General features: G+C 45.2%; 1 protein-coding gene across 1 annotated transcript in view; it reads right to left on the minus strand.

Annotated features, from left to right (window-relative positions):
- Positions 1-13,738, minus strand: part of wwc3 (WWC family member 3) — a 173,565-nt gene that overhangs the window by 19,849 nt on the left and 139,978 nt on the right. Inside the window, exons 11-15 of the mRNA XM_033032781.1 lie at positions 11,054-11,607; positions 7,994-8,114; positions 6,751-6,828; positions 6,354-6,440; positions 3,771-3,963 (exon numbers count right to left, since the gene is read on the minus strand). Of these exons, the coding sequence (XP_032888672.1) occupies positions 3,771-3,963; positions 6,354-6,440; positions 6,751-6,828; positions 7,994-8,114; positions 11,054-11,607 (1,033 nt within the window). The remainder of the gene's footprint in view (positions 1-3,770; positions 3,964-6,353; positions 6,441-6,750; positions 6,829-7,993; positions 8,115-11,053; positions 11,608-13,738) is intronic.

The following is a 13,738-nucleotide window of genomic DNA, read 5'->3' on the forward strand; positions in this document are numbered from 1 at the left end:
GATGGTGTGGTAAATTGGATTAGTAAGTATGCAGATGATACTAAGATAGGTGGGGTTGTGGATAATGACGTAGATTTTCAAAGTCTACAGAGAGATTTATGCCAGTTGGAAGAGTGGGCTGAAAGATGGCAGATGGAGTTTAATGCTGATAAGTGTGAGGTGCTACATCTTGGCAGGACAAATCAAAATAGGATGTACATGGTAAATGGTAGGGAATTGAAGAATGCAGGTGAACAGAGGGATCTGGGAATAACTGTGCACAGTTCCCTGAAAGTGGAATCTCATGTAGATAGGGTGGTAAAGAAAGCTTTTGGTGTGCTGGCCTTTATAAATCAGAGCATTGAGTATAGAAGTTGGGATGTAATGTTAAAATTGTACAAGGCATTGGTGAGGCCAATTCTGGCGTATGGGGTACAATTTTGGTCGCCTAATTATAGGAAGGATGTCAACAAAATAGAGAGAGTACAGAGGAGATTTACTAGAATGTTGCCTGGGTTTCAGCAACTAAGTTACAGAGAAAGATTGAACAAGTTAGGGCTTTATTCTTTGGAGCGCAGAAGGTTAAGGGGGGGACGATAGAGGTCTTTAAAATGATGAGAGGGATAGACAGAGTTGACGTGGATAAGCTTTTCCCACTGAGAGTAGGGAAGATTCAAACAAGGGGACATGACTTGAGAATTAAGGGACAGAAGTTTAGGGGTAACATGAGGGGGAACTTCTTTACTCAGAGAGTGGTGGCTGTGTGGAATGAGCTTCCAGTGAAGGTGGTGGAGGCAGGTTCGTTTTTATCATTTAAAAATAAATTGGATAGTTATATGGACGGGAAAGGAATGGAGGGTTATGGTCTGAGCGCAGGTATATGGGACTAGGGGAGAATACGTGTTCGGCACGGACTAGAAGGGTCGAGATGGCCTGTTTCCGTGCTGTAATTGTTATATGGTTATATGGTTAAAGAGGAGATTAATGCAATAGCAAGGAGAGACGTTAGCTTGGATGCTGTAGAATCGGTATGGGAAAAACTGTGAAATAGCCAAGAGCAGAAAACGCTTGTTGAAGTTGTACACAGACCACTAAACAGCAGTAGAGAGGTTGGGGATAGCATCAAGCAGGAAATTAGGGATCCGTGTAGCTAAGGTACAACAGTTTTCATAGGTGACTTTAATCTACATATAGATTGGGCCAACCAAATTGGTGGCAGCGTTGAGGAGGAGGATTTCCTGGAATGTAGACGGAATGGTTTTTTAAACTAATATGTAGAAGAACCAACTAGAGGGCAGACCATCCTAGACTGGGTATTGTGTAACGAGGAAGGATTAGTTAGTGATCTTGCCGTGCAGAGCCCCTTGGGCAACAGTATTAGGATGGAGAGTCACACAGTTAATTCAGAGACTATGGTCCTGAACTTAAAGAAAAGTGACTTTGAAGGTATGAGACGGGAGTTCGCTAGGATAGACTGGCAAATTATACTTAAAGGGTTGATGGTGGAAATACAATGGCAATGATTTAAATACTGCATGGATGAACTCCAAAAATTGTTCATCCCTATCTGGCAAAAAAATAAAACGGGGAAGGCGATTCAACCGTGGCTAAAAAGGAACTCAAGGATAGTGTTAAATCCAAGGAAGAGGCATATAAATTGGCCAGAGGAAGCAGCAAACCATATGACTGGGAGAAATTTAGAACTCAACAGAGGAGGACAAAGGGGTTAATTAAGAGTGGGGAAAAAAGAGCATGAAAGAAAGCTTGCGGGGAATATAAAACGGACTCTAAAAGCTTCTTTAGATATGTAAAAAGGAAAAGATTAGTGAAGACAAATGTAGGTCAGAGACAGGTGAATTTATAATGGGAAACAAGGAAACTTCGGTTCTGTCTTCACTAAGGAAGACACAAACAATACTAGGGGACTGAGGATCTAGTGGCAGGGAGGAACTTTAGGGAATCCACATTAGTCAGGAAATGGTGTTAGGTAAACTATTGGGACTGAAGGCAAATAAATCCGCAGGGCCTGATGGTCTGCATCCCAGATTACTCAAGGAGGTGCCCCTAGAAATCGTGGATGCATTAGTGATCATTTTCCAATGTTCTATAGACTCTGGATCAGCACATGTGGACTGGAGGATAGCCAATGTAACTCCACTTTTTAAGAAACGAGGGAGAGAGAAAACAGGGAATTATGGGGGGAAGATGCTTGAGTCGATTATTAAAGATGTAATAATAAACATCTCCAAGTTTGCGGATGACACGAAGCTGGGGGGCAGTGTTAGCTGTGAGGAGGATGCTAGGAGGCTGCAAGGTGACTTGGATAGGCTGGGTGAGTGGGCAAATGCATGGCAGATACAGTATAATGTGGATAAATGTGAGGTTATCCACTTTGGTGGCAAAAACAGGAAAGTAGACTTTTATCTGAATGGTGGCCGATTAGGAAAGGGGGAGATGCAACGAGACCTGGGTGTCATGGTACACCAGTCATTAAAAGTAGGCATGCAGGTGCAGCAGGCAGTGAAGAAGGCGAATGGTATGTTAGCATTCATAGCAAAAGGATTTGAGTATAGGTTTTGGTCTCCTAATCTGAGGAAAGACATTCTTGCCATAGAGGGAGTACAGAGAACCGGTGGATGTGTTATATCTGGACTTTCAGAAGGCTTTCGACAAGGTCCCACATAAGAGATTAGTATGCAAACTTAAAGCACACGGTATTAGGGGTTCAGTATTGATGTGGATAGAGAACTGGCTTGCAGACAGGAAGCAAAGAGTAGGAGTAAACGGGTCCTTTTCAGAATGGCAGGTAGTGACTAGTGGGGTACCGCAAGGCTCAGTGCTGGGACCCCAGCTATTTACAATATATATTAATGATTTGGACAAGGGAATTGAATGTGACATCTCCAAATTTGCGGATTACGCAAAGCTGGGTGGCAGTGTGAGCTGCGAAGAGGATGCTATGAGGCTGCAGGGTGAGACCTGGGTGTGCTTGTAAAGTAAACATACAGGCACAGCAGACAGTGAAGAAAGCTAATGGCATATTGTCCTTCATTGCGAGAGGAATAGAGATTAGGAGCAAGGGGGTCCTACTACAGTTGGACAGGGTCCTGGTGAGACTGCAGCTGGAGTAGTATGTTCAATTTTGGTCTCCTAATTTGAGGAAGGTCATTATTGCTATTGAGGGAGTGCAGCGTAGGTTCACCAGGTTAATTCCCAGGATGGCGGGACTAACATATGATGAAAGAATGGGTCGACTGGATTCATATTCACTGGAATTTAGAAGGATGAGAGGGTATCTTATAGAAACATATGAAACATATGAAATTCTTAAAGGATTGGAGAGGCTAGATGCAGGAAAAATGTTCCAGATGTTGGGAGAGTCCAGAACCACAGTTTAAGAATAAGGGGTAGACCATTTAGGACTGAGATGAGGGAAATAAAAATGTCACCCAGAGAGTTGTGAATCTGTGGAATTCTCTGCCACAGAAGGCAGTGGAGGCCAATTCACTGGATGTTTTCAAGAGTTAGATTTAGCTCTTTGATTGAAAGGAATTAAGCAATATGGGGAAAAACCATAACCATCAGCAGCAGTCTAATAGTGTCTGAATACAGCAATAGGATTGCATGTGGAAAGAATCTGCCTGGCGGCAGTGGCTCTTCAAACTTAAAGTTTGAGACTTCGCATCGGGTTTACACAAGTTCAATATCAACACAAAACCAAGGTCATTTCACAGTTGCTCCAAACTTGCAGTGCGAACGAGGATGTCAGACAGCAAGTAGTCGGTACCCACCAATAGCTCCTCCTGTATCTGCTGGTCAATGGCACAGACATCCAACTGCAGAGTCTTTAACTTCAACATACTGGGCAGAATTGGCACTTGGAACGATTCATTGAATGTGGTGACTGGCTGGAAATCTACGGCCTTGGAGCAGAAAGTAAATGTTGTGCCAGGGTCAAGTGGGAGCAACGAAATCCTGATGTATCTGTAACATTAACACAATTCACAATTTGACATTTAGAGTTTCAAAGACAACACCATTAGCTTTTTGTCACCCAATCTCTCTCCCCTTTCTCAGTTGCTCTCTCAAGGCCCATAAAGTTTTCAGTTCATTTCCATTAGCTCTGAACGTTTCACCCTTACATCCAGCAATGAACTGGTTGTAGACACAAAATGCTGGTTTAACTCAGCGGGTCAGGCAGCATCTTTGGAGAAATGGAATACGTGATATTTATGTCAAGACCGAGGGAGAGAGAGAGGGAATGCAACAGTTGCTTTAAATTAGAGAGGTCAGTGTTCATACTGCTGGGTTGCAAGCTGCCCAAGCAAAATATTGAGGTGCTGCTCCTCCAATTTGCATGTGGCCTCACTCTGACAGTGGAGGAGGCCCAGGACAGGAAGGTCAGTATGGGAATGGGAAGGGAGGTTAAAATGTTTGGCAACCGGGATATAGTCTGAAGGCGGGATGAGCGAAGGTGTTCAACGAAACGATCGCCCAGTCTGCACTGCGAACTGGAGCATTGCTGAATAGACAACTGACTGGAAGAGTTCTGAAACACAGTGAGACTGCAAACTATGAGAACTGGTGCACCATTCAATTGCCTGGTGTGTAAATGTCCTCTGCTCAGAAGTTCCATTAAAATCTATTTGAGAGTGGATTAAAAAATGGATGCACAATCAACATTGGCTCTGATTAGGCGATACTACTGGGCTGCTAACTTGCAAAAAATCCTGTACTGGATGAATGATGATTGCGACCACCTACCGACCTGGGTACACATGGAAAAGGCGAGTTCACATCTCCCGTTGCGGTCTGTCCTATGCTCTCAACTCCCCCTTTCTATAACATCTGCGGGTGCAGGCCCAATTGCGTCCCTCTCGCTCAAGATATGGAGTCAATTTAGGAAAAACTTTGGTTTACAAGGCCCTTCCATCTTGACCCCACTGCTTAAAAATCACATCTTTAATCCTTCAAGTACAGACTCCGCATTCAAAACCTGGCATAGTAATGGCATCAGTAGTATCAAAAACCTATACAAGGATGGTATTTTTTCGTCTTTTGCAGAGCTTTCGTACAACTATAACCTCCCAAACTCCCACCTTTTTCGTTTTTTCCAGATTAGGAATTTTGTGAAGAAGATATTCCCCCATTTCCCAAATCGTCCCCCTGAAACCCTGACCGATTCCATCCTAGCTCTAGATCCCAACCGGAAGAAATGCATCTCTTTTTTGTACAACTTATTAGGGTCGGTTATATTGAAACCTCATACCTCATTAAAAGCTGCGTGGGAGGGCGAGCTGAATATGAAACTAACAGACCAGCAATGGGACTCTGCCTTGGATTTGATCCATTCTTCCTCCATATGTGCCCGTCATGGCCTAATCCAATGCAAAGTCCTTCACAAAGTCCACTACACAAACGCAAGATTATCTAGAATATACCCCGCTGTTAAAGACACCTGCAACAGATGCAATCAATCCCCTGCCAACCATAGTCATATGTTTTGGTCTTGCCCTAAGCTAGCAACCTTTTGGAGGAGTGCTTTCGACGTGCTAAGCAGAGCCTATGGCCAGACTATTCCTCCAAACCCACTGTCAGCTATTTTTGGTATTCCCCCCAACACCAACCTCTCTGTTGCGTTGAAGCGGGTCCTGGCTTTTACAACCCTGTTAGCCCGGAGACTGATTTTGCTTAACTGGAGACTTACCCGTCCCCCGACACACGCCCGCTGGATCAAGGAGGTGCTCTACAACTTAAAGCTTGAAAAACTTAGGTTCTCTCTCAAAGGCTCTACCAAGACATTCCTAGATACATGGAACCCTTTCCTGGAACTTGTTAACTCTCTTAACTTGTTTCCGGACTCGGAAGAGGACTGAGTGTCCTCTATCACAGCTCTGTCTTATTGCAGCTGCTATCCCCTCAACCCCTTCCCCCCCCCTCCCTCCCCACAATCTATTTATTCATTTATTTATTTATTTATTTTTTCCTCCTTTTTTTTTTTTTAATTTTTTTTTTTAATTTTTTTTATTATCGTATTTGTATGGATGTGTACGTATGTGAGTGTTGTTTGTTCCCGGGTGGCGAGGGTGGGTAAGGGTAAGGGTAAGGGTTTTGAGGGTCGTTTACATACTGTTGTACAATTATGTCCTGATTATCACTGTCTGTTATCATTGTATGTATGCAAATTGCGGTTAAATTCAAAATTCAAATAAAAAGATTTAAACTAAAATCTATTTGAGAGTGGATTAAAAAATGGATGCACAATCAACATTGGCTCTGATTAATACAAACAGAATGGCCAGCTTTATAAACACAACAGTGATAGAACATGGGCCTCAAGACTCACAGGTTTGTTGCTCTAGTTTTCAACTTACATTCTGTTCCCATCTTTCACTTGTAGAGCAGCAAGATTCCTCATCTGCAGCACGTGAATGAGCAAGCTTTCATCACGGTCATCGTACCTGCGGATCCAAAGATTTTGTAAGTGTGTTTGGCAAAGAAGGCATTTGTATTTATATAGTATATTTGGCAACTAGTGGAGTCAAAGAAGTGATGTCATTAGGGTGCTTATTTGCAAACTGATCCATAAACAATTTAATAACCAGATCATCTGTTTTCATCTAATCGTGGGATGTAGGCACCATTGTTGAAGCTGGTATTTACTGCCCACTCCAGTCAGTAATGCAGATGAGAAGTATCAGGGGTTAGTCACAAAACAAAATGACAAATCTCGTTCCCTAAAGGGTAATAATAAATCAGTCAGACACTTACACAAGTCCCATTTTTATCTGTGGCAAATCGAATGTTGTGGAACTATTATTGTACAGAGCTTCTTCAGTATCCTCCGGCCTGCAAATAAAAACATTTGAACATTAATACACAATATTAGAAAGTACAAATTTACACACTTAGAGTAATGACTATTTACATTTGTGTCCTTGCACTGTGAACTGCTCTTTGAAGATGTGCAACAACCCCGAACTCGGTGGCAACACTCTTACCTTACTTTAACCTGACATGATCTTGTACACCTCGAGAGAATTTCCTCTGACCCTTTTTGGTATCAAGCAGGGTCTCCTCATTCTAATGATGTAGCTGAAATCTCTCAGCTCTGCACCCAATTCAGTAAATCTTTTCCGCATCTCTCTTAAACCACACAATCTTACTAAAATATGGTGACCAAAACTAGGCACATTGACTCGTGCAGCATGATCAGACTTTAGGAAAGGCTCATTTTGTTATTAAGCATTGGGGAAAAAACGTGAATCTTCATCTTACTTGATACATGAAGGAGATAGAATTCTGACCCCCTTTTTTTGAGATTTTTACTGAACGCCTGATATTTGTCTTTGCACAGAATCTATCTCACCAAAATTCAAGAAGATGGGTTGAGATGATAGTGCAGAGATGGTGGCCCTGAAAGTTGCTCAAATTATCAATATTCTAACTGAACTCTCCAAGATTTAAGGGTGGGAGAACAGGGGGAGAGCAGAGAGGAATGGGGCAGAGGAAAAGGGAAGAGAGAAGAGAGGGGAGCACGGGGAGTGTGAGAAGCGGAGAGTGGGCTGAGATTGAATGAGAAAGGGAAAATGTGGAGGGAGAGACAGAGAGGGTGAAAAAGCCGAGTCAAACAGTACAAAAGAAACAGAGATAAGGGGAAAGAGGGGGAAAGAAGATATAAAGAAAACAAAGACAATGAGAGGGGGCGTGTTGAGAAAGGGAGTACATATTATAATTATAAATCCCAATTAAATGAATTAGAGGCCAATGTTCTAAGTGCTCGAGATGAAGCCAGTGACAAGTCAAGGTGCAAGATAATTTGCAAAATGTGAGAACATTTCTTGGCGAGATTGTCACAGGAAATATTTCACCTTGACACTTCCATAAGTAATCAAAATTCAGGGCAAAACATTTGTAAAGCCCCATGAGTATATACAAGTAATACCAGCCATACACACTTGGTCCAGTCCTTCCCCCTCATTCCTTTCCCCAGTTTTCAGATAAATATTATCACCTTTTATTTAATGCTTCAAAGACTCCGCTGTCTGTAGCGAGAGAATCATCTGATAACCCTGTAGAGACTCTTCTCATCCTTCTGCCTGCTTTGGTGGCACTGTCTGTACGCAGAGTTACCACTGGAGTAGAGAAAGGAGGCACAGCATGTTAACGCAGTCTCGGCAAAAACACATGGCAGCTCAAATCTTTTTCATTTGGTTATCAAGAAGCCACATCATCAGTGACGATGTCGGCACCAGAACGTGGGGATCCGTGCATCAATAAAACATGTCTACGTGGCCTGCCCCAACTGTAGTAACATGTCAGTCACATGTACTTCAGAGAGCATCCATGAAGAAAGTAGTGACTTCAGCTGGGCCAGAATGTATAAGAGTTAATGTCAAATCCACAGATTTTCACACACTATAACTATAACCCCCCATACTATACTGATTTGCCTGATCTGATGTAGACAAAAATGCTGGAGGAACTCAGCTGGTGAGGCAGCATCTATGGAGAGAAGAAATAGGCAATGTTTCGGGTCGAGGCCCTTCTTCAGGGATTGTTTCCAGTGTTTTCGGTTTTATTCCGTGCTCGCAGCAATGGCAGGGTGTTTGTTTTCAAGCTTGTCTGTCTTCTCTCAAATGCCCCCCCCCCCCTTCCCGGTCCTACATTCGATCACCACATTAACCAACCAGCCTCTTCTGTAGGAACTGATCAAAATCAGGCCTCACTGCTCACAGAGTTGTGCAGGACCGCCACAAGGTGGCAACAAACCTGCAGGTATGGCAAAGGACACTAAATGTTGGAGTAATTTAGCGGGTCAGGCAGTATCTCTTGAGGACATGGATACGTGATATTCCGGGTCAGGACCCTTCTTCAGACCATTTGTCTACCCAGTCAAACGCTTAGCTATCTGGCATCTGACTTGACAAGTGCTGGTTAATGGAATGAAGTGGTTAATCTGACCATATCAGCCCCAGGTTCTCCCCCAACAGTGTCACAATCTTGGCCATGGTTCGCTCCCGGTGGTGATCTCACTGCCCCAGGTGTTCCACGTTCAATGCTGCTTCCTAGAGAGTTAAAGATGTGCCAGGAATGTATAAATGTGATCAAATCTGTTTCAACGGTTTCCCTTGTGAACTTCCAGTCACAGAGACAAGATATGTCTCCTAATGAGGGTACACAAAATTGCTGGAGAAACTCAGCGGGTGCAGCAGCATCTATGGAGCGAAGGAAATAGGCGACGTTTCGGGCCGAAACCCTTCTTCAGACTCCTAATGAGTCTGTTTTCTGACCATACACTCATTTCATAGACACTTTTGGTACACATATCTTGGACACTTCCACTTATTACTTAAAGCAAATTAGTACAGATGCAGAAGATTCTAAAGAAGAAGCAGAGATTCACTTCATTACTTCCAGTTTGGTAAACTGCATTTAATGTTCAGTGTGGCGTTTCCTATCCACAGCGTAAACCCAATGCAGACACAAGAGACTGCAAAAGCTGGAACCTTGAACGAAAAACAAAGTGCTGGAGGATCTCAGCAGGTCAGGCATCATCTGTGAAGAGAATTAGGCAGACGAAGTTTTCACGTCAGGATACTTCGTCAGTCTGATCTGTAAAAGGTCACTAAGGGTGACCATGAGCTTCCAATTGTCTGCCACTTCAATTCTCCATCACACTCTGACCATGCAGATTTTGGCCTCCTAACTGTCCCAGTCTCAAAGCAAGTTCAAGAAACACCACCTCATCTTCTAAAATGTTGACACAGTACATCATCTGCATTTTTTTTGATCTGCCATTCTAAACCTGTCTGTCATTTCCAGAATCATTGTTTGTCCCTCCTGGTATTTTAAATTTTAATCTTCTCTTTCTATTTACACCTCATCCAGATGTTCAGAGGATGAACCAAATATAAATCCTCTTTCTCTAAGCCGGAACCACTACCACTTGTGTCTTTCAGTCTTCTCCTATTATTCACCCTTTTATCCTCCGACCCTCACCACTTTCCCTGAAACTGACTGAGCTTAAATAACCTCTGCTGGAAGGCAGCTAGTTGCATAGTCATGATCCCATAATATATTTATACTGTGTCCCTCCACAGATACCATCCGATTTACAGAGTAAAAAGATGAGAATCCAAGGATACAACAAATTACAGTCACTATGATAACACAACATGGGATCTGAAGAAGGGTTTCGGCCCGAAACGTTGCCTATTTCCTTCGCTCCATAGATGCCGCCTCACCCGCTGAGTTTCTACAGCACTTTTGTCTACCTTCGATTTTCCAGCATCTGCTGTTCCTTCTTAAACAACCTGGGATCTTTGAGTTTAGGAGATTTGTGAAACAGGCAATATTAAATTTGTCTTTCTGGATCTTTGGTCATCAGCTCCAATGAGCCAACTTTGTCATCAAAGGTTTTAACATTCCGTTGCTCCCACAAGCTATGAGACTGCAGCCATCAAGTTAGAAGTAGAAATTAGAGATGCAACATCCATCTCCACATTCACTACTGGAAAAACCTGAGAAGGAAATCGGAGGAAGCCTGGAGATACTGGAATATTCCCTCTACCTCCAAGGGTGAAATTTTACTGTGGCGGGAATCACGAGTTGGCATGAGGGCCACAGTCACTAGAGGGCCCAAAACAGAAGCTGTTAATTCAAAGGATTTAATTCAATGAATAAGCTAATGTATTGCGCAACAAGGAAAGTCCACATCAAATAAAAATACAATTCAAATAAAAATATCGGGGTTGGCACAGTGGCGCAGCCGTAGTTTGTACGCTCTCCCTGTGGCCGTATGGGTTTTCTCCGGGTGTTACGGATTCCTCCAACATTCCAAAGTCATGCAGGTTTGTAGGTTAATTGGTTTTGGTAAAAATGTAAATTGTCCCGAGTGTGTAGGATAGTGCTATTGCTCGTCGGTGTGGACCCGGTGTGCCAAAGGGCCCGTTTCCTCACTGTATCCCTAAAGTCTGAAGTAAAGTCTAAACTCAATATTCAAACAGTTATGGCAAAATCTAGATTAGACCAAAGGATGAGAGTTGAAAGCAACTTAAAAATGTTACCTTACCCTGTACTGGTGGCCTCATTCTGGGGCCCAGCTCTTGTGATACCTTGATATCTCCCAAGGCACCTCCAGATGCGGCCTCCTGCAAATCTTGACAGACAGCCTGGGCTTGTATTCGGAGACTGTTCGACCCTGATCTACCGACCAGCTCCTCAAATTCTTCATTCATCTGGGCCAGTGGAGAATCACGAGAAGCGGACAAGTACGGGGTGTCGAGCGGGGAGCTTGGCGGGGAGAGGGAAGACAGCGAAGACCTTGAGGAGAGCGATGCCAGGGACTGCGGGGGATCTAGTGATCTCCTCGGCTTGTTCGAGTTAGACATTCCAAAATGGTCGATAAATGAAGGGTCCTTCGTTATTGTATCGAGCGGAAGTAGATCAAACTGCAGATAGCATCCCACATCCAGCGATGGGTCAGTCTCATATTGTGGAAGCCCATAAATATCAGTGAAGCTGACTGAGCTTAAAGAGCCTCTGCTGGAAGCCAGTGATCCACAGCTGGATGCAAGCGAGCCTCTGCTACTGCCAGATGAGACCGTGAGAGAACTAGCTGTTAAGCTGCAACAAGAAGAATATCATTTAGTTATCCATTGGATAATAACTTATTCAACATCCCTTCACTCTACTGAGGAATTCAGGGATTAGTCATTTGCATCAAGACACATCTAATGTAATTTAGCACAGAGTAACTGGATGCTATAATTAACATTGCAAGAATTGAGCAGTTAGGACATGCAACTTGACGGATTTTTGCCCTCCCCGATTTACGGCCTGCATCGCGCAGCTGGAGGAATTACCCTGTTGACCCAACCAGATGATACAGGGATAGACACAAAAAGCTGGAGTAACTCAGCGAGACAGGCAGCATCAGGCACATGTCTGCCAACAAGTGTACCTGAACTGCTTCATTGGCTGAAGTCGGAGAGTAATTTAGGTTTAACTCTCATTGTTGTATATCTGAATGTACAAAGGTCAGATCAGGTAAGGGTAGGTTTCCTCCCATAAAGGGAGTCAGTTTTGTTTTTGCAAGACAATCCAACAACTGTTCCTGACTCCAACTTCTTATCTTGTACAGGTGCACAACCTTTTATCCGAAAGCCTTGGGACCAGACACTTTTCGTAATTCAGAATTTGTCGGTCTTCGGAATGGAAATTTTTTAGCGTAGATTTTAATGGCTGGCTCAGTGGTAGAGTGCTCGGCTCATATCCGCAAGGTCGCGAGTTTGCGCCTTGATCCTGGCAGTTACTCGATCGTGAGTTTGAGTCTTCAATGTCGTTTTTTCTTGCAGAATAAATGTTTGTATGAAATACAGTGTAGGAGAAGTGTACTGACTGTGTGGGCAGAACTTTGGAAGTGATTGCCCACCAGTCTAAAAAGCCGCTGTGTCTCCCTGTCCCTGGGATAGCAGGGGGCGATCAAACAGCACAATACCCCCCTCCCCCTCCAACTCCAGAGGAATCCGCTCCCCGATGGGCCGCTACCAAAGATCATAGAGGAGCTCCTCTATGATCTTTGGCCGCTACAGCGACAAGTGGCAGTTTGCCCACAGCCCGAGCTGCGCCCCCTCATCCGCCACCCCAAGAACAAGACGTACCTTGCACACCATCAGCTTCTGCCCCTACGTGTTCCTCTGGAGTTGGAGCGGGGCTGGGCTGGAGTTGCTGCTGGCTGTGGGTCTCTGGGATCTCCGTGCTTGCAGTGGGCCTGGGGGTCGGTGGGCGGCGGTGGGAGCTGTGGAGCTGTGGAGCCTGTGGACCTACGGACCTACCTCCGTGGAGCTAGCCAGCTTCGGAGCGGGGAGAGCTGCGGGGGCGAGCTGCTGCGACCCGACTCCGGTGGATGGTGACACCGGGAGCTCGCGGGTCCCCGGTGGGAGACTGCTTTGCGGGGCACCGGCAGCGGCGACTTCTCCCGCCCGAATTACGGGGTTGAGAGTGACCTGGAGGGGGGCCTTACAACGCCCGGCGCGGCTGTAAATTGCCGCGGACTTGCTAGCGCCCGCCGGGGGCTCCAACATCAAGACCGGGGCAGGGCCCTACATCTCCCGGCGTGGCTTTGAGTGGCCGCTCCCCGATGGGCCCCTACGACGCCCCGAGCTGCGCCCCGTCATCCGCAACCCAGGTTCCTCTGTAGTTGGAGTGGGGCTGGGCTGCTGCTGGCTGTGGGTCTCTGGGATCTCCGTGCTTGCGGTGGGCCTGGTGGTCGGTGTCCAATTGGTCCTGACACGGTCCTGCTGCAATCGCCGACGTGAAGAAAGTGCAAAGCCCCCGCGCCGGTGCAATGGGCGGGGAGCTGGAGAGGGGAGGGAAGGGGTCACACACATGGCCGGGAAGCAGAGGGGTGTAGGTGGGGTGATACTGAAGCGAGCGACAATCTGCTGCTGCCTGCCCCGCTGAGTTAAAAAGTTCCCACGCAAGACTCACGAAACACTGTATATCGTGAGTCTACCGTGGGAACTTTTTAACAGCGGGCAGGCAGCAGCATATTGTCAATTATTAACCCTCCCGCGCAATATACCCTCATCTTCTCTTTTATGAATGGGGATTTAGTTCCCCTTTCTTCGAGGACCGACCGGAGGTTCCGCTGTCACCTCTGCGGGCCGCCCTCGGTGAACGTTTTCAAGGACCTTTCTTCAAGGACCGAAAAAATGGCCGCTATTCGGAGGTTTTCGTTATTTGGATCTTCGGA

The sequence above is a fragment of the Amblyraja radiata genome, chromosome 14, assembly GCF_010909765.2.
Source record: "Amblyraja radiata isolate CabotCenter1 chromosome 14, sAmbRad1.1.pri, whole genome shotgun sequence".
Lineage (NCBI taxonomy): Eukaryota > Metazoa > Chordata > Chondrichthyes > Rajiformes > Rajidae > Amblyraja > Amblyraja radiata.